The sequence below is a fragment of the Vulpes lagopus genome, chromosome 13 (assembly GCF_018345385.1).
Source record: "Vulpes lagopus strain Blue_001 chromosome 13, ASM1834538v1, whole genome shotgun sequence".
In the NCBI taxonomy this organism is placed as follows: Eukaryota; Metazoa; Chordata; class Mammalia; order Carnivora; family Canidae; genus Vulpes; species Vulpes lagopus.
The window spans coordinates 34,446,844-34,469,060 of NC_054836.1; the positions used below are offsets into that span (position 1 = coordinate 34,446,844).

The 22,217-nt window shown below is 35.0% G+C and overlaps 1 protein-coding gene across 1 annotated transcript in view; it reads left to right on the plus strand.

Annotated features, from left to right (window-relative positions):
• The window catches only part of ABCB5 (ATP binding cassette subfamily B member 5), a 124,195-nt gene that overhangs the window by 28,341 nt on the left and 73,637 nt on the right, over nucleotides 1-22,217 (plus strand). Inside the window, exon 13 of the mRNA XM_041727933.1 lies at nucleotides 3,648-3,818. Coding sequence (XP_041583867.1) covers nucleotides 3,648-3,818 — 171 coding nt within the window. The remainder of the gene's footprint in view (nucleotides 1-3,647; nucleotides 3,819-22,217) is intronic.

A 22,217-nucleotide genomic window follows, 5' to 3' on the forward strand; every position in this document is an offset into this window, starting at 1 on the left:
CAATAATAAAACAAAAAAGTGAACAAAAACTTGAACAGATATTTCACACACACACAAAAAAGAAATAGGCAATATACACATGAAAAATATTCAACATTATTAGTCAATAGGGAAATCCGAAGTAAAACCACAATAAGATACCATTCCACACTTGTTAGAATGGTCATAATTAAAAAGAATAACAGTAATAACTTTTGATGAGGATAAAGAATTACATCTCTTATTCATTCTGAATAAAGTGAATTGTTAAATTTTTTAAAAATATTTATTTGAGAGAGAGTAAGTGTACAAGCAGGGGGAGGGGCAGAAGGAGAGGGAAAGAGAGCAGCAGACTCTCTGCTGAGCAGGGAGCTGGATGTAGGGCTCCATCCCAGGACCCTGAGATCGTGACCTGAGCTAAAGGCAGACACTTAACCAACTGAACCACCCAGGCACCCCCATACAGTCATTTTAGAAAGAAATTTGACACTTTATTACAATGTTAAACATACACTTATGACTCAGCATTCTACTTCCACATATTTTTCTAAAAGAAATGAAAGTTTGACCACAAGAACATTATGTACATGAATGTTCATAGCAGTGTTATTCATAATATTCAAAAGTTAGAAACAATCCAAATGTTCATCACCCGCAATCATATATTTGATTGATATATGGTTGTTAGATGAAATACAAAGTTTTCAGTACATTTTGAATTTCAGATGAACAACAAATAATTTTAGCATAAGTTTTAGCATTAGTTTTAGCATAAATGAATAATATTAGCATATCCCAAATATTGTATGAGATATGCTAAAGAAGTAGTCACTGATAACTGAAAATCAAAATTAACTGAGCTCCGTATTTTTTTGGTTTTTATCTGTTTTTGTTGGATTTGGTAACCCAAGGTAGATTCACATTGTGTGAAGCACTACTCAGAAATAAATAGGGGTGAATTGCTGATACACACAATGTGGATGAATCTCAAAAATATTATGCTAGGTAAGACAGACCAAAAAAGCACACACTGCAATTATGGCAAGGCTGCAGCATACAAGGTTAATATACAAAAGTCGGTCATTTTCCTATATATCAGCAATGAACAACTGGAATCTGATATTAAAAGCACAATCCTTGGGAAAAAAAAGAAAAAATAAACAAAAGCACAATCCTAGGGGCACCTGGGTGGCTCAGTTGTTTGTGTCTGCCTTCAGCTTAGGTCATGATCCCAAGATCCTGGGATTGAGTCCTGCATTGAGCTCCTTGCCTAGTGGGGAGTCTGCTTTTCCCTCTCCCTACCCTTCCCCACTGCTCATGCTCTCTTGCATGTGCTCACTCTCTCTCACTGTCTCTCAAATAAATAAATAAAATCTTAAAGAAAAAAGCACAATACCATTTACATTAGCATCCAAAAAATGAATTACTTAGGCATAAATCTAACAAAGTATGTACAAGATCTATATAAAGAAAACTACAAGACTGATGAATGAAATCAAAGAATTTTTTCAATGGAGTGATATTCCATGTTTGTAGAGAGAAAGACTCAATATTGCCAGATGTCAGTTCTTCCCAACTTGATCTATAGATTCAGTGCAATTCCAATCAAAATCCCAGCAGGTTATTTTGTGATTATCAACAAACCAGTTCTTAAGACTATAGGAACATTTGGGAAGACAGTTTGTTGGTTACTTATAAAACTAAATATATTCTTATATTATTAATAATCATGCTCCTTGGTATTCACCCAAAGGAGTTGAAAACTTAAATTCACATAAAAACCTACACACAAATGTTTATAGGAGCTTTATTTGCATCGCCAAGGCTTGGAAGCAACCAAGATGTCCTTCAGTCAGTGAATGAATAAATAAATGAATAAATAAACAGTGGTATGTCCAGACAATGGGACATTCATTATTCAGGGCTAAAAAGAAATGATCGATCAAGCCTTGAAAACATGGAAAAATCTTAAATGCATATTACTAAGTGGAAGAAACCAATCTGAAAAAGCTGGATCTGAAAAAGCTACATACTATGTAATTTCAACTCTATGACATTCTTGAAAAGGCAAAACTATAGAAACAGTAAAAAAAGGTGTGTGGTTGTCAGCATTTGAGGTGCAGGTGGGGATGAATAGGCAGAACACAGAGGATTTTTAGGGTAGTGAAAATACTCTGTATGATACTGTAACAATGCAAATGTCATTACGCATTTGTCCAAACTCATTGAAAGTACACCACCAAGAGTGAATCCTAATATAAACTATGGACTTGGGTGATTATGATGTGTCAATGTAGTAGGTTCATCAGTTATAACAAATGTACCACTCTGGTGGATGATGTTGATAAAGGGGGACACTGTGCATGTGTGTGGCAAAGGTATATGGGAAATCTCTATACCTTCCTCTCAATTATACTATCAGCCTAAAGCTGCTTTAAAAAATAAATCAAAAAAAGGTATGCATTGTACGATTCTATTTATTTGAAGTTCTAGAACTAGTGAAATTAATTTATAGTGATAAAAATCAAATCAATGTGTGGATTTGGACTGGAAAGATTCATGAGGAAACTTTCTAGGGTGATAGAAATGTTCTATATCTGTATTGGGGTGGTGGTAACATGGCTATACTCATTTGTCAAAACTCATAAAACTATCCTTAAAATGTGTGCATTTTACTGTATATAAATTATTTCTCAATAAGGTTTATGTTTTTTTAAATGTGAAGGTCAGACTCTAGAATAATCAAAGGTTTAGAAATACTATTTAAATTTATATCCTTGAAGAAATGAGTTTTGGACCATGGACCTAACCCAATACAGTATTACTATGTTTTGTTAGCTCTAGAAATTATCTCCGATCTCAAATATCTAATGATATCTACTCTGTTAAAATATATATATCCCCAAAAATAAAATAAAATAAAATAAAATAAAATAAAATAAAATAAAATAAAATAAAATAAAATAAAATAAAATAAAATAATAAAAGGCCTAAAATCGTCCCAAGATGAAAAAATTTTTGAGAAGTTTGTTTTTGCATTAATGTTTTTCATACTTTTTTTCAGAATATCCAGGAAGGAAATTATGAGCAATATATTAAATGGCTAGTCAGCCTTTCAAATAATAGTTAAGAGTGTAGTTGTATTACTGAGGTTCTTTTCAAGATATCAATGCTTTCTAAAACTGTCTTTAAAAACTTTGAAGGGATCCCTGGGTGGCGCAGCGGTTTAGCGCCTGCCTTTAGCCCAGGGCGCATTCCTGCAGACCCTGGATTGAATCCCACGTCGGGCTCCCAGTGCATGGAGCCTGCTTCTCACTCTGCCTGTGTCACTGCCTCTCTCTCTCTCTGTGACTATCATAAATAAATAAAAATTAAAAAAATAAAAATAAAAACTTTGAAAATTGGTTCAAATTATTATTAATCTTCCTAAAAATCCTTGATTATCATATTTTTTTGTCCTAGCCAAATTTTTCTTAGGTCTCTTCTTTACTTGACTTTTCTTTTTCAAATAGTTGTTTGTTTTTACTAAGAATAAATCAAAGGTCAAAAGCAGACAGGCTGAAGTAGTGATTAAGCTGGTATTAAAACACAACTGTGATTATCATTTCCTGTTCAAATGATTTGATCATGCTGCCTTCTGTTTCTGTGCTTTTCCTATTTTTCATTAGAAATTTAATACCTTGGTAGGAGAAAAAGGAGCACAAATGAGTGGAGGACAGAAACAGAGAATCGCAATTGCTCGAGCTTTAGTCCGAAAACCAAAAATCCTGATCTTAGATGAGGCTACATCTGCCCTAGACACAGAAAGTGAATCAGTTGTTCAAGCTGCACTGGAGAAGGTAAGTGAGCAGATCATTTCTTGTTTCCATATTCCTAGTTTAACACTGTTTTTAACACAAGAGAGTTTGGCTCTGCAGATTATTTCTTGAGTTCAGTCTCTTTAAGGTATTGATGCAGAGTATTCACCCTTGTAAAAATGTGTATGTGTTGGCTATAGGAAGTGATTTGGATGAGAAAAGATGCTGTAGTTGGTGCTATAAACATATAAGAGGCTGATATCCAAGCAATCATCCTATATATGCCTCCTTTTGAATAGGTATGCACTGTACCCTTCCCATAGTAACCCCACATCACTACCACCATCATAGCTATAACCATATCCACTCTTAGCCTCTTCTATACACACCTGTGGGGGTCTCTTCTGTGACCTATTTTTCCTCTTTAAACCCAAGAGGTTTTAACTTAATTTCACCTCCAGTGGGGAAGCAAATAGTGTTGTTTGTGTTGGCCCTGAACCAAGCTCCTCTAAGAGCCCTGGATCCTCTAACTTCACACTAACCCCCTGCTTACTACATGCTACTGATATGCTTTAGGACCACAATGCAGGGATGGTCCTTTACCAAATTGCATTGCATTTCAGAAAGTAGTTGGTGGCAATGATATGAAAAACCATCAAATACTTTTTTTAATGAGCAGCCCTTCTTTTACTTTTTTAAAAAAGATTTATTTAGGGATCCCTGGGTGGCGCAGCAGTTTGGCGCCTGCGTTTGGCCCGGGGCGCGATCCTGGAGACCTGGGATCGAATCCCACGTCGGGCTCCCGGTGCATGGAGCCTGCTTCTCCCTCTGCCTGTCTCTGCCTCTCCCTCTCTCTCTCTCTCTCTCTCTCTCTCTCTCTCTCTCTCTGTGTGACTATAGTGAATAAATAAATAAAATCTTAAAAAAAAAAATTTTGTTAAAAAATAAAATAAAATAAAAATAAAAAAGATTTATTTATTTAAAAGAGAAGGAGCAGGGGAAGGTGCAGTGGGAGAGGAAAAGGGAGAATCTCAAGCAGACTCCCCACTGAGGGTGAAGCCTGACACAAGGCTGAATCTCAAGAACCTGAGATCAAGAGTTGAGCTGAAATTAAGAGTAAACACTTAACTGACTGAGCCGCCCAGGCGACTCCCAGCCCCTCTTTTAAATCATGGCCTTCAAACCCTTCAGAAGGCTTAATGGCACATATTACTCTGAGTCTGTTTGAAAATCTGTTATGTTTTCCTGTCTAAGAAAATTACAGGATTTTTCTTTTTAAATACGAACTTTGTGCAACCAGAAATGGATATTGGCAGCCAGAGTGCCCACTGCTTATTGAATAATCTATTAGTTATTATTATCAACTTGTAAATCATATTATGTAAGTTTTTACCCTTGTTTCCATCATACAATAAGTGCCACATGATGCTCATGATATTTCTTATTTCTGTAAAGCAAACAAATGATATGAAAGTCCATGTTTATTGTAGACACTTTGCCAATTTGGTTCATTTTGGTGGAGAAGAAACAGTGATTCCCTCTAATGATGACTGATGCTTTATTCATTTTTTTATACGCAGTAACTAGGACTGGGCTCTATCTGTGGAATGCACTCAAATTGTATTCAGTGGTGATGCTTAGTTACTTAGGGCTTGAATGTACAAAAAAATTACACTTAACATTACTGTTTTTAACTAAGATTTGCTTTTGTTTTATTGAGATATAATGAACATATATATAAGATTTTTAAAAACATATTGTGAGAGGCTCCAGTGTTGTTTAGAGGTTAAGGGTCCATTGTCTTTTCATCCAATGTGTTAATCACTTCAGGCAGTCAGAACCTGTTCAGACTTTTAAAATAATAGCTGCTTGGTAACATATTAAACTAATAAAAGTCTTTTTTACTACTTGTTAAAATAAAATCTATACCATAATAAAAAGAGAACAACACAAAATGTAAACTATGGTTACAATTATATACAATAGGTGTGCATGTGCACAAAATTGAGGACAACATGTATGAAAATACCAACAGTTGTATGGCAGAACTATGAGGGAATTTAAGGTTTTTAAAATTCATTTACTATTATTGTTTTTCAGTTTTTAAAGATGAGGGGATTATTGACATGGTGGAGATATACAGGTGTGAAACTGCTTTAAGTAGGTTTTGCTGGTCTTTTGTGGGATGAAGGTAAATGGTAACCAATGACGTGACAAGTAGCACAATAAATTGAATAATTATATATGCCTAAGTTTATTGGAAAATGACTCATAGCAAAGAGGAGAATTAAAATACAGACAAAGTAATGAAAGCTCCAGTGCCATGAGCGTCTTCTATACATACCACACAGAGGGCAATTGTAGAATCACACCTATGGAGAGGCCCCTACTTAGGGGGCATGCAGCAGATCTCATTTCTGTTCATCTAAGAACTCTCAGACCTGCTGCATAAAATGGCCTAACTTAAAATAGTTAGCAGATTTTTACAGCTCAAAATATCTTAAAGCTACTAACCAAATAAAGAAGGAACAATAAATGTATTATTGCTGAATACCTGTGTCCACCTCCCTCCACACCCAGCCTTCATTTGTTCCTCCCAACCCCTCCTTTCCATTACCCCCATTGTCTTCCACTTATATCAAGCTCTAGAATCAGTCAAACTAATTTATAGTGATTTTTAAAAAGAAATCAAGGAGCACTTGGGGGGCTCAGTCAGTTAAGTGTCCAATTCTTGATTTTGGCTCAGGTCATAATCTCAGGGTCATGAGATCAAGCCCCATGTTGGGCTCCATGCTCAGTGGAGAGTCTGCTTAAGATTCTCTCTCTCTCAATCCCTGTGCCCCTCCCCCCCCCAACTCATGCTGTCTCTCTCTAAAATAAAAACATATAAATCTTAAAAAGAAAGAAAGAGAAATCAAATCAGTAGTTTCCTGGAACAGAGGGTGGATTTTGACTAAAAAGAGTATGAGGGATCTATCACTCTTATCGTCACTTGGATTACTGCAGTAGCTAACTTCCTGCCTCAGCCCATGCCCATACAATCTTTTTTTAACACAGCAGTCAGGTGATACTAGTAAAATGTAATTCTGATCGTGTCATGCTTCAGCTTCAAATCCTCCAATGGCTTCTTAACTCATTCTTCACAGTAAAAACCAAATTCCTTACAATAAGCTACAAGGTTCTATGGAGTCAGGCTCCAAGCTCCTTCTGGAATGTCACATCCCATCATTCCTCTCAACACTGGCTGCTCTTTAAACATGCTATATCACTTCTTATCAGCTAACATACTATGTGTGCATTTGTTTATTTTGTTGTCTCTGTTCCCCCACTGGAATGTAAACTCAGTGGTGGCAAAGGCTTTGATTGGTTAACTGCAGTGTCTCCAGCACTAGAATGATGCCTAGTCCTTAGTAGACAGCCAATAAGCATTTGTTAAATGCATTTTGGATGAAAACAGTTTCAAGGCCTGAAGTTCTATTTTCTGGATTTCTTAAGTTAGGCTTGCAGCAAATTAGTTTTGCCTCACTTATCATGTTCATTCGAGAGACCTAGGGTAACTGGATAAGGATTTATGCTACACAGACTATGGGGTTCCACTCTGCTACTGGTTTGGACCCAGCATGCCAATGCAGCAGGCTTCCATTCAGTCCCAGTAAAGGAGGAATGGCAGTAACCACTTGTAGGCCCCTGGGGAAGCAGAGGAAGCCCACACTGACTTTGGGATAAAGCCTGGAAAGCTCTTTGAAATATTAAAAGTGGTATGCAAATCTAGAAATAATTATTACTAAGGGAGGGTCAGCTATACCACATCAATGGAGAACCTTTAAAAAGACCCCTTGCTAATTATGAAGGAAGGGTTTCCGTTAGAGTTTTATTCTTTGAAGAAGCAGAGCTGCTCATAGGCTTTTCTTGATCATTACTGTTCTTTCTTACTGTGATGCACTCTGCTGATCTTCCTCAGAGGCCCCTTAACATATTTATATTACTTGGAGAACTGAACAATAAGAAAATTGGTGTACTGCATTAAGCTGTGGACTACTTTATTGAATTAACCCCAAAGAAACGATTCTCCAAAGTTAAAGAAAAGTTAATTATTACACATTTTGATGTCTCTTTGTCAATTAAATATCTTGCTTTTATATGTAGAATTAGGAATGTATTCAATTTTTTCTTCTTCTTTTTTTTTTTTTTTTTTTTTTGACCATTTGTAGCAACATTATAATAGTTGAGAACAGAAAGGGAATTTCTGCAAGGAGATTTCCTTGGCTAGAATTTAGCCAAAAGAATAAAGGTAGCATAGAGACTATCTCATCTGAAAAGCATTAGGGAATATTTTATAAACCTGCCTAATCAAGCTCACATTTGTTAGGCTTGGTGTTAAACTATATAGATCACTAATTTATTTTAGGGTAGTGCTTCGCCTTCTTTGATAGATCAGGTCCCCATTGAGAATCTGACATGTATACAAATATTTACATATAATATATATTGAGGGGTTTATAGACCCCCTGAAGCCATTCTTGAGTCATTATTTCAGGTGTAATAAAGGAACAAATGGGTGATAATAGCTAATCATTGTAAGAACCCAATGAGGTAAGAACACTTCTTTTCCAGTTTTACAGATTTGCACACTGAAGCACAGAAAGATTGAATAACAGCTAGACAATAGTGAAGCCAGAATGTGGACCCAGACACATTTCTTTAGCTCATTCACATAGCCACCATGCTATATTGCCCCAAGATTATATATTTGCTAGAGACTTAAGCTAAATCTTAATCCAGATCACTCTTCAAAACTAGCCTCTTATAAAAGATAGAATTACCATATATCCAGCAATTCCACTTCTGGGTATATACCCAATAAAACTGAAAAAAGGAAGTCAAGGAGATATTTGTATACTAGTGTTCATAATAGTATCATTCACGATAGGCAAAAGATAGAAACAACCCAAATGCTCATAGACAGATGAATGGATAAACAAAATGTATGTATATACAATGGAATAGTACTCAAAAAGGAAGGAAATTCTAGCATATGCTACAGCATGGCCCTAGAAGATGTTATGCTAATTGAAAGAGACATGCAAAAAAACAAATACTGTGGTTGCATTTATAGGAGATACCTAGAATAGTCATGTTCATAGACAGTAAAATGGAGGTTACCAGGGCTAAGGGAAAGAGAGGAATGGGAAGTTATGGTTAAAAGGGGTATAGAGGGGATCCCTGGGTGGCGCAGCGGTTCGGCGCCTGCCTTTGGCCCAGGGCGCGATCCTGGAGACCCGGGATCGAATCCCACATTGGGCTCCCGGTGCATGGAGCCTGCTTCTCCCTCTGCCTGTGTCTCTGCCTCTCTCTCTCTCTCTCTCTCTCTCTCTCTGACTATCGTAAATAAATAATAATAAAAAAAATACATTTAAAAAAAAAGGGGGTATAGAGTTTCAGCGCGAAATGAAGAAAAAGTTCTGGAGTTAGTGATGATGGTTGTACAACAATGTGAGTGTACTTAATGCCACTAAATTATATACTTTAAAATAGTTGAAACTGGCTAAAATTTCATGTTATGTATATTTTACTACTAAGGAAAAAAAAAAAGAATGGCAATCTAAGCATGAGTATAAAAGAATAGTGACATAAAAGGAATTGGCCTCTCTGCTCCCAGAGGACACTACCCTTAAAAATGGTTAGAATGGTAAATTTCGTGTTATGTATATTTTACCAGAATTTTTTTTTAAAGACAGAAAAAAAAGCGCCACTAACCTCCTTCTAAAACTACATTGCCTCCTTGGGAAAGAAACAAACCATACCCCAAATTGAGGCTCCCATGTCAGCTTAAAATAGACTCACTTTTGTCCTCTTAAGCTGCTTATTTTGATCCTATTTTATATATAGCTAATGGTTTTTTCTTTCACAAATGGATTTAAATCATCATTACTTAGCAGGACATTTTAGAGTCTTAAAAACATACAATAAAAAGCCTTAAAATATAGCAAAATGTTTTTCTATAAGTATCTTGATAATTTCTATAAATTTAAATTATTCCTAAGTCTTGTCCTCCCCCACAGATAATAAAGCTTTCTATATAAGATATTAATTTTTCTAATATCTACCAAATAAAATATCTCTGATGTATTTTTTATTGGTCAGTATTCTGGGCTAGATATTATTCCCTCTTGGAAGTAAGATGAGCAAATTATTGTAGCATTTTCTCTTCTTAGCCACCATTTACTTCATCATTTACTTTTTGTTGTAATTTCTTCACAGATATTTGCTTAATTAAGTTAGATGAAGGAGAAAGATATTAAATGGCTATAAATAATTTTATTATTATCAATTGCTAACTTATTTAGAAGGGAAAGTGGAGATATTTCAGATTATAAAAAGAAAACATTGTATTATAGAGTACTATTCCACATTGCTCATTAGGCAATACATGTGGCCTCATCTCAGCAAAGAGTTTAGATTTTGAAAGTGTTTTACTCTCTAAAGAGTCTTAATGTAAGTATACATATTTTCACATGAGTAGATCTCTGCAAGCTGAAAAGAAGAGGTTGAGTAGGAGGTGAGTCACATTAAATATGGCTTCTAAGGGCCTAATATTTTACAACTTGTCACTCTATTTTATGAGAAAAAGCATTTTCAGACAGGTGAAGTGACCTGACAGTAATTCTACATTGTTCAGCTATGGGGCCAGCGTTGACTCAGAAGAATGGCAAGCCAAGTGGCTTTCAGCATCATAATAAGGTAGTTAATACACCAAAAATCCTGTTTCCCATATAACTACCATAGAGACTTTCTTATAGCAGATGGTCAATTAAAATCCAGTAGCTGAAAGAGGTGGAAGTTTGTAAAACAGTAATGAGAGGTTTTTCAGACTGTATTCTTGGGAGTACTAGGGTAACTAGGGTTTTCCAGGAGCCTCTTGAGGAAAAGTAGAGAGACAGGGTGGAGTAGAAGGTAGGGCCATGCACCACCATCTCCAAAAATTCAAATGGCAACTAACCATTAATCTGTATAGTTTAAGTCTATTAAGTTTTCACATGTGCTTTCATTTAATAAAAGGATTTTGCAGCCTAAAAATAAAAAAAACTTGAAGACCACAGATTGCATTGCATCATGGAGTGTGTATCATCAGTGAGCCCCAAGTTCACCTGAGCCTACCTGCTAGGAGGCAAGTCAGTGGGAACTTGCCTTCCATAGGTTTCTCACCTCTTGCTTGCTGTGGGACCTGAAAACTCTGTTTACAGGCTTCTTCAGAGAGTGTATTACTACCCCTATTAACTGACCCACCAGTCAAATTCAGGCCTTTCAAATGTTCAGAGCTTTGCATTGTTCTTCTTTTCCTTTTGCCTACTTTTATTCAAGGCACATGACCATCATTGATGAAAAGCTAGCTAGCCTCCCTCAGGCCCTTATCTCTGCCCTAGCATTTCCATGAGGGATGTTTTAAAACATCCTCTATTTCAAAGTGTAAGCTAATTACCTGATGATTTATTATTGTGCATGGAATTGCAAAGAATCTAAAGAAATGCCAAACAAAGTGTAAAGTAGAGACCTACCTTCCTGTTGACCTTCCTTTGGTTAAATACCTTAAAGTCTGGCTTTTAGCTTTGTTTAAACTATGAAGGAGAGGAGAAGATACTAGGAAGTTCTTTCAAATTGGTACTCTCTAGAAGAACTAACAGCAACAAAGAGTTATTGAAAATCCACCACATCTTCTCTGAGGCATCTGAAAATTCAGTGGAATGGATTCCACTATCTCCCTTATTTTCACAGTAATTCTTGTTTAAAAAAAAAAAAAAAGCATCAGCTCAGATTTCTTTGACCAGTTTTCTAAGAGGCCTTGACTCTCAAAATCTCTCCTCTATGTTTTAAGTCTGAAACAATTAATGTTGTTTGGCCAGTACATCAGTTTTAGGTCACATTCATGATGTATTGGAACTGTATTTTTGTAGTGTACTTTATAGCACCTTGAATGTATAATTGTAAGCTCATTTTATAGGTTTATAGGTTTTTCAAAGCACAGTTTCCACCACCACCCCCTTTTTTAAAGGATTTTATTTATGAGAGGGAGAGAGAGAGAGAGAGAGAGAGAGAGAGAGAGAGAGATGCAGGCAGAGGGAGAAGCAGGCTCCATGCAGGGAGCCCAACATGGGACTCGATCCCAAGACTCCAGGATCATGCCCCCGGCTGAAGGCAGGTGCTAAACCGCTGAGCCACCCAGGGATCTCCAACACCCCCCCCCCCTTTTTAAAAAAATTAAGTGACCTCTACTACTAATATGGGCCTCAAACTTACAACCCAGGGAGATCAAGAGTGACATGCTCTACTGACTGAACCAGCCAGGCATGCCTAGTTTTTTCCCTTTAAAGTATTAGGCATTTCTGTGATTTATTTGATACACTCAGACACTCATTCATGCTAAAATAGATTAAACTGTAATATAATATATACCTTAATCAAATATTTAGAGTTTAGACAGGAGCCTGGCAGAGTAAAGATGTACAGATGGGTAAGTGCAGGCCATTCCAGTCTGCAGGAACATCAGTGCTCACTAAGGCACGACTGCAGAAATGTCATCCCTTACTGTCAGTTTTCAGATATCAGACAACAGCATGAACTTTTGCAAAATAAATAAACTTGTTCCATATGCAATGCCTAATAAGTGAAGAAATATTAGAAGAGAGGCCTACAAAAATGCCTGTGAAGTAAGCCTGCCATGAAGAAAAGGTTTAGAATAATATAACCTGCATCAAGAAACTTCATAATTCTGATTATGTCATGAGGCTGCACACCATTCTCAAATCTTTTCTAATTACAGCCTCCTGATTGATTTTTTTTTTTAAATATTTTTTAGACAAGATCAGCATCTAAGGAGATTTTGTTTGTTTGTTTTTAAATTTTTATTTACTTATGATAGTCACAGAGAGAGAGAGAGACTGGCAGAGACACAGGCAGAGGGAGAAGCAGGCTCCATGCACCGGGAGCCCGACGTGGGATTCGATCCCGGGTCTCCAGGATCACGCCCTGGGCCAAAGGCAGGCGCCAAACCGCTGCGCCACCCAGGGATCCCCTTCCTGATTGATTTTACAACTTCTTTTTCCCTACATTCTCCTTAGAGTCTCTGTATTATATGTGCCCTTTTATATTTTTAAGTAAATTTCATACATATTAATTTGCTTTGTGAAATGTTTAGCAGTATTGTGAAATCATTGAGCCAATTGGTAATATCTTATAGCCTCATCAATTAGGTTCGAGAACTGGTTGCTTTCTGAAAATAACATTTGTCACCTCAAGGAAATGTAATTGAATAAATGAGATTGCTATGTACCAGGAGCCTGGGTGTCTCAGTGTTTTCACCTCTGCACTGGTGGTCCTAATGCATACCCACTCAACAATAGCATTCTTCGATTCATTCCCCTTTAAGGTGCTGGAGGCAAGTCTCAGGGTCTCCAAGATCCAGAATACAATTAAATTTGAATGGGAAGGGGATCCCTGGGTGGCGCAGTGGTTTGGCGCTTGCCTTTGGCCCAGGGCGCGATCCTGGAGACCCGGGATCGAATCCCACATCAGGCTCCCGGTGCATGGAGCCTGCTTCTCCCTCTGCCTATGTCTCTGCCTCTCTCTCTCTCTCTCTGTGACTATCATAAATAAATAAAAATTTAAAAAAAATTTTGAATGGGAAAAGTAGGATTAAAATAGGCTGAATGTCTTAACTCTAAAAACTAGGCACATTGGACAAACCCAAATTGAGAGATTCTACAAAGTATCTGACTGGTATTCCTCAAAACTATCAAGTTCATAAAAAATAAGAATATCTGAGAAATTGTCACAACCAACAGGAGCCTGAGGAGACATGATGGCTAAATGTAATGTATTCTGAAGGAGATCTGGGAGCAGAAAAAGGATAATAAGTAAAAATTAAGGAAATCTGAATAAAGTATGTTTAGTTAATAATGTATTGATACTGGTTCATTTGTTGTAACAAATGCACCGTAGGAATGTCAGATGTTGACACTGGGAGATACTGTGTGTAGGATACGTGAATATTGTAGTATCTTTGCAGATTTTCCCTAAATCTAAAATTATTCTAAAATAAAGTTTATTTTTTCTAAAATAAAAGCAAAAAAAAAAAAACTAAAGCAAAAAAAATCACATTTTTACCAATTTTATTATACCATTCATTAGGATGCTTCTGTATAAGCCAGGCTTAGAATTACCACATACAAGTAAATAGGAAACTGTGGGAAACAAAAAGCAAACCATAAAAATTCTCTTCCCAATTATCATCACTCATTAGTTTTAAAAAATTCTATGTATTTGGCAATATGAAAAATAAAGGAAGCACTAAGAATTTTAGTGTTTAGACCTCTCTTCAGATTATGTTACACATAAATACCATCTTGAGAAACACATATGCTAGTAAGTGCCAATTAACCACATAATTATGCGTACATTATCAGACCTTACAGAAACTAAGAAAAATAAATCATCCTACCTACAATACAGTTAGTTGCTCCTCAATCCTCTTTATGATTACATTTGCATAATAGTCATTAAAATGCCTCAGTCTCATTCAGTATTCTTATAGAACTCCAGAAATGGCCAACTTGGATGCTATAAATACAGATGATTCTTCTGTTCGACATTTTATTTAACAGCTTTTTTTTGAGATTTAATTGACTTAAACTGCCCATATGAAAGTACACTATTAGAAAAGTTTGGGCCTATGTGTACACTTGTGAAATCACCACAGTCAACATAGTAGATCTGTCACTCCGCAAAATTTTCACACTTTTTTAAACACTCCATCTCAACCCTAACTCAGCACCCACTGCCGCATTCTTATCAACCACTGATTTGTTTACTGCTGGTATAGATTACCATGTATTTTCTAGAACTTTGTGTAAATGGAATCACACATTATGTATTCTGTCCTGCCCGACTTCTTGCACTCAGCATAATTGTTTTCAGACCATCCATGTTGTGAAATGTATCAATAGTTCCTCTTTGTTGGTAAGTTATATTCCATTGTATGAATGTACCACTGTTTGAGCTCATTGGTTTTGATGCCCATTTAAGTTATTTAGTTTGTTTACAGTTTTTGGATATTACATATAACGTTGCTCTGAACATTTATAGGTAAGTCTTCTGTGGACGTACACTTTTATTTCTCGGAGGTAAATATCTAGGATTTAAATGGGTAGACCTTATGGTAGGAGTATGTTTAAATTTTAAATGAACCACCAAATTATTTTCCTTTTACATTCTATAAATATGAGAATTATAGAAACTTCACATACTTGCCAACACTTGGGATAGCCAGGCATTTTAATGTTAGCCATTGGAATAAATGTGTAGTGGCATTTCATTATTGTTTTAATTTGCATTATCCTGATGACTAATGATGTTGAACATTTTTATATGCTTCTTGACCATCCATATCTCTTCTTTGTCAAAGTGTCTGTTCAGATGTTGTGCCCATTTTTTTAATTGGGTCATTTGTTTTCTTATCATTGAATTTTGAGAGTTCTTAATATATTCTTTGTATTTCTGGATATAAGAATTTTATCAGAAAAAAGATTGGAAAATATTTCTTCCCATCTTATACTTGTCCTTCCATTTCCCTATGAGTGTCATCCAAAGAACAGAACTTTTTAATTTTTACGAAGTTTAATTTATAATTATTTTCTTTTATAAATCAAGCTTTTAGTGTTCTATTTAAGAAGGTTTTGCCAAATCCAAGATCACAAAAATTTTTTCCAACATTTTTCTAGAAGTATTATAGTTTTAGTTCTTACATTTAGATTTAGGATCAATTTTGTGTAAATTTCTGTCCAGGGTGCCAGATATGGTTTGAAGTTTGTTTTATTGTTGTTTGTTTTGTTTGCATATAGACTTGCAGTTGTTTCAGCACCATTTGCTGAAAAGATTGTCTTCACTGAATTGTTTTTGCACCTTTGTGAAAAAGTTAATTATCCATTTATGTGTATGTCTTTTTCTGGACTCTCTGTTCTGTTACACTAATGTATTTATCTCTTTCTGGCTTATTTTCCTCTTTTATATTTAATTGGTTTCTACTTGGATCTTTATTATATCCTGTCTTCTGCTTATTTTGAGTTTAACTTGCTCTTTTCTTGTTTCTTAGGCTGGATCTGAGGCCATTTACTTGAGAATTACTATTTGGTTTCCAAGTATTTGGGGATTTTCCAGAGATCTTTCTATATTAATTTCTTTTTTTTTTCTATATTAATTTCTAATTTAATTCCAGTGTAGTCAGAGAACATACTTTGTATGACTTGAATTGTTTTAAATTTGTTGAGTTGTTTTATGGAATAACATAGACAGAATATGATCTATTAGTTTATGTTTACTTGGAAGTAATGGCCACTTTGCTGTTGTTGGGTAGAGTGTTCTATAAACATCAATTATATCAAGTTGGTTAATAGTATTACTCAAGTCTTCCAGATTCTCTATCTACTTCTATAAATTATTGGGAGAAGGGTATTAAATACTTGAATTATTATTGTGTGGATTTGTGGATTTGTATTTGGGGATTTGCAGTTGTATCTATTTTGGTGTCATGTATTTTGGAGCTCTATTATGTGCATAAACATTCAAGATTCATGTCTTTTTGATGAATTGACCCCTTTATCATTACGAAATAAACCTCTCTAGCCTGGTTATATCCTTTGCTCTTTATTCTGTTTTATTTTTTATTTTATTTTATTTTTCTGTTTTATTTTTTAAATTTAATTCCAGTGTAGTTAACATACTTTGTGGTTCCATACAAATTTTAGCATTATTGGTTCTAGTTCTGTGAAAAATGCTATTGGTATTTCGGTAGTGATTGCATTAAATCTGTAGATTGCAGGGCACCTTTTACATTCTATAATATATGAGAATATAGCTCAGTTGGTAAAGCATGTGACTCTTGATCTCAGGGTCATGAGTTTAAGCCCCACATTGGTCATAGAACTTACTTAAAAAAAAAAATAAGGAGGAGGAGGAAGAGGAAGAGGAAGCAAAGATAATAAATCTGTAGATTTCTTTGTGTAGCATGAACATTTTAACAATATTTGTTCTTCCAGTCCATGCTCATGGGTATCTTTCCATTTGTTTCTGTCATCGTTAGTTTCTTTCATCAGTGTTTTATAGTTTTCAGAGTACAGGTCCTCTTTGGTTAAGTTTATTCCTACATATTTTATAATTTTGGGTACAATTGCAAATGGGATTGCTTTCTTATTTCTCTTTCTGCTACTTCATCATTAGCATATACAAATGCAATGGATTTCTATATATTGGTTTTGTACCTTGTGACCTTACTAAATTCAGATATCAGTTCTAGTAGTTTTTTGGTAGAATCTTTATGGTTTTCTATACATATTATCATGTCATCTGCAGATAGTGAAAGTTTTATTTCTTCCTTACCATTATGGATGCCTTTTATTCCTTCCTCATGTCTGATTGTTATGGTAAGGACTTCCAGTACCATGTTGAATAAAAGTGATAAGCGTGGACATCCTTATCTTGTTCCTGACCTTAGGGGAAAAGCTCTGTTTTTCACCATTGTGCATGATGTTAACTGTAGCTTTTTCTTACATGGCCTTTATTATGTCGAGGTATGTTCCTTCTAAACCCACTTTGTTGAGGGTTTTTTATCATGACTGTATATTATACTTTGTCAAATGCTTTTTCTGAATCTACTGAAATGAGCATATGATTTTTTTCAAATCTATTCCATCTTTATTAATTTTATTATTATAATCTTTTGCAAATGCAGATTTCATATCATATTACAATTATGCTTCTGTTTATTGTTTTATTTATTTTTTATTTTTTTATTTTTTCATTTATTTTTTTAAATAATAAATTTATTTTTTATTGGTGTTCAATTTGCCAACATACAGAATAACACCCAGTGCTCATCCCATCAAGTGCCCCCCTCAGTGCCCGTCACCCATTCACCCCCACCCCCCGCCCTCCTCCCCTTCCACCACCCCTAGTTCATTTCCCAGAGTTAGGAGTCTTTATGTTCTGTCTCCCTTTCTGATATTTCCCACACATTTCTTCTCCCTTCCCTTATATTCCCTTTCACTATTATTTATATTCCCCAAATGAATGAGAACATACACTGTTTGTCCTTCTCCGATTGACTTACTTCACTCAGCATAATACCCTCCAGTTCCATCCACGTTGAAGCAAATGGTGGGTATTTGTCGTTCCTAATGGCTGAGTAATATTCCATTGTATACATAAACCACATCTTCTTTATCCATTCATCTTTCGATGGACACCGAGGCTCCTTCCACAGTTTGGCTATTGTGGACATTGCTGCTAGAAACATTGGGGTGCAGGTGTCCTGGCGTTTCATTGTATCTGTATCTTTGGGGTAAATCCCCAATAGTGCAATTGCTGGGTCGTAGGGCAGTTCTATTTTTAACTCTTTGAGGAACCTCCACAGAGTTTTCCAGAGTGGCTGCACCAGTTCACATTCCCACCAACAGTACAAGAGGGTTCCCTTTTCTCCATATCCTCTCCAACATTTGTGGTTTCCTGCCTTGTTAATTTTCCCCATTCTCACTGGTGTGAGGTGGTATCTCATTGTGAAATAAGCATACGATTTTTATCCTTTCTCTTTTTGATGTCATGTTTCACATTGATTTATTTGTGAATATCAAATCACCCCTGAATCCTAGGAATAAATCCAACTTGATTTTGAGTAAAGATTTTTTTAATGTATTGTTGGAGTCAATTTGCTAATATTTTGTTGAGAATTTTTGCATCTATATTCCTCAGAAATACTGGCCTTTATTTCTCTCTCTCTCTCTCTCTCTCTTTTGTAATTTGTCTGGTTTTGGTATCAGAGTAATGCTAACCTCATAAAATGAATTTGGAAGTTTTCATTCCTCTTCTATTTTTGGAATAGTTTCAAAAGAATGAGTATTAACTTTTCTTTAAATGTTTTGTTTCGGGATACCTGGGTGGCTCAGTGGTTAAACATCTGCCTTTGGATCAGGCTGGAATCCAGGGGTCCTGGGATCAAGTCCCGCATCGGACTCCCTACAAGGAGCCTGCTTTTCCCTCTATGTCTCTGCCTCTCTCTATGTGTCCCTCATGAATAAATAAATAAAATATTAAATAAATAGATAAATAAATAAATGTATGTTTTGTTCGTTTGGAGTTTTTTGATTAGTGATCTAATTTCATTGCTGATAATCAGTCTGTTCAAATTTTCTATTTCTTTCTGCTTCAGTTTTGGTAGGTTATATATTTCCAGGAATTTATCTATGTCTTCTAGATCGTCCAGTTTGTTGACATATAATTTTTTATAATATTCTCTTATAATCCTTTTTATTTCTGTGGTATTGGTTGTTGTTTTCATCTTTCATCTCTGTGTTTGAGTCACCTCCCCCTTTTTTTGTGAATATTGTTTAACTTTTGGCCAGCCTCATCAAAAAGGGAGAGACAGAGGACTCAAATATCCTTTGCTCTTTAATGTACTTTGTCTGATACTAATATAGCCAATCTAGCTTTCTTTTACTAAATGTTAGCATGATATATCTTTTCCATCCATTTATTGATGACCTATTTGTTTGACCTTTGATATTGATGACCCTTTGTTTTAAAATGTGTTTCTTGTAAGTGGCATATAGCTGGATCTTGCCTGTTGTATTCAGTCTGACAATCCCTGACTTTTAGTTGGTGTATTTAGACATTTATATTTAATGTAATCATTGCCAAGGTGAAATATAAGTAGACCATCTTGCTATTTTTTTTCCTACTCTTGATTTCTGTTTTCCTTGTGTTCTGCCTTTATTTGGATGTTAATCCAAATGAGTACTTTTTATAATCCTCTTTTATCTCTTTTGTGAATTTTAGCTATAACTCTTTGCTATTTCAGTGATGGGTTTAGAGTTTATTGTTTACATCTTTAACTTATCACAATCTCCCTCTAAATAATATTACAACACCTCACATACAGTAGACCTTACATTAGTATACTTCCATTCCTCCATTTCTGACCTTTGAGCTATTATTAGACATTTTACTTATTTATATATATATTTTATATACATACTTATCATATGTATAAACATATATGTTATAAGCCGCATGCTACATTGTTTTTTGTTTTTTGATTAGTCAGTTATTCTTTATGAGATTTAAATAATAAGGAAAAATCATATAATTCTCCATATAGTTACCATTTCTAGTGCTCTTTATTTCTTTGTGTATATCCATGTTTCCATTTGGCATCATTTCCTTTTACTTGAAGGACTTCCTTCAGTGTAGCACAGTTCTACTGTTGATGAATAATTTCAGGTTTTGTATATCTGAAAAAGTCATTGCTTCACCTTCAGCTCTGAAAAATACACTTTTCTGGATATAGAAATTGAGGCTGAGAGTTGTTTGCTTTTTGTTTTCTTTCAGTATTCTAAAGACATTGCTCAGCTGTCTTTTTGCATGCATTTGTTCTGATGAGAAATCTACTGCCATTTTTATCTTTGCTCCTTTCTATGTAATGTGTCTTTTTTTTTTTTTAACCTATGGCTGCTTTTAAGATTTTCTTCTTTATCTCTACTACTAAATAATTTGATTTTGATATATCTTGGAGTAGTTTCCTTCATGCTTTTGTGTTGAGCTTCTTGGATATGTGAAGTCAAAGCTCTCATCAAATGTGGAAACATTTTACCATCGTTCCTTCAAATTTTTTTTACTCCACCTCAGGAATACCAATTACACATACATTATGCTGATTGATTTTGTCTTACACCTTATTGATATTTTCTTAATATATTTTTATTGTCTTTTCTCTCTGTGTTTAATTTTGAATCATTTCAATTGCTGTCTTTCAGTTCACTTGCTTTTTCTTCCACAATATTTAATTCATCATTCCCATTTACTATGTTTTCTTCATAGACATTGTATTTTTCATACCTAGAAAATGCTTATGGTCATTTTTATAGTTCAGATATGTCACTTAATTTTTTGGATATATGAGATAGAGTTACAATAATTGTTTTAATGTCCTTGTCTACTAATTCTTACACACCTGTATTAGGTCTGGAGCAGTTTGATTACTTGATTTTTATCTTGTTGTTGGTTGTATTTTTCTTGCTATTTTGCTTGCCAGGTCATTTTTTATTGGGTGTCAAAAATTGTGAATTTTACAATACTGGGTCCTGTTTTATCTTTGTTTTTGTTTTTCTTAATATTTGCTGGGAGGGAATTTTAAGTTAGGAACAATTTAATTTTTTTCTTCGCTTTTAATTTTTGTTAGGCTAGATTAGAGCCATGTTTAGTCTAGAGCAACTTATTCTCTACTACTGAGGCATGATTCTTTAATACTCTACTCAATACCTCTATATATTTTGAAATTTTATAGTCATGCTGTTTAGAATAGGCATTATTTCCTGTTCTCTAGGAATGTTGGGTGTGGTACCCTCTATTCCTTTCAAAGAGCTCTCTCTCCAGCCTTGAATAGTTTCTTCACATTGTTCTGCAGTCAGTTATCTGCTGAATACTTTAAAAGGGTCCTCTAAAGATCTTCTAAGTTTTCTTTCAGCATTTCTTTCCTCCCCAGCACTCTTCTCTGTGAATTCTTGCTGCCTTCATCCTCCCAGACTCTTAGCTCCACCTTCTTAACCCAGTAAATCAAGTAAATTCCACCTGTGTTCCTCCTCCCTGCAATACACCCTGGAAATTCTTTCAAGGCAATAATCTGGGACAATTGTAAGTTTTAAGTATCTCAGGGATCACTGTGCTTCACTGCCTGATAATGTTGAGTCTTTTGAACACCAGTTTTCCATATATTTTTCTAATTGTTTTCTTGGTTTCTGATGGGAGGATAAATCTTATTCCTGATAGTCCAGTTGAGTTGAAAACAGAAGTCTCTCTCTCACTCTCACTCAAATAAATAAATTTTAAAATCCTTAAAGAATAAAAGATAAAACTAATGTGAGTCACTTGCAATTAAAATTATACACACACATATATAATTTAATATATATTTAATATTTAAGGTATTTATATTCAGTTGTCTCAAGTAAAAAGAAAAGAGGTAGTAAAAACAATTCAAACTATCATGCCTATATTTATTCACTACAGCATCAGTCATTTTTACCTTGATCTTTTTACAGTCTCTTAAATCTCAAAAACATGGTAGGATTGGGCTCTAGGAAAAAAATAGAATCTAAGAGTTGAGAAAGACCTTGAAAGTCCTGTATCCATATGTAGATATAGAATGATGACTTATTTGTAAAGAACAAATATCATTTATATAAACCATTCCCCCATTCAGAAATCTCCAATAAGTTGTATTCCCTACAGAAGAAACACTGCTTAGATTGCTTTATATGAACTAACCCCAAATTCTATTCCTAGTCCCATGACCTTCCATTCTTCATACACCTCTGCTAAATGTGAACTTAAATATTTTTT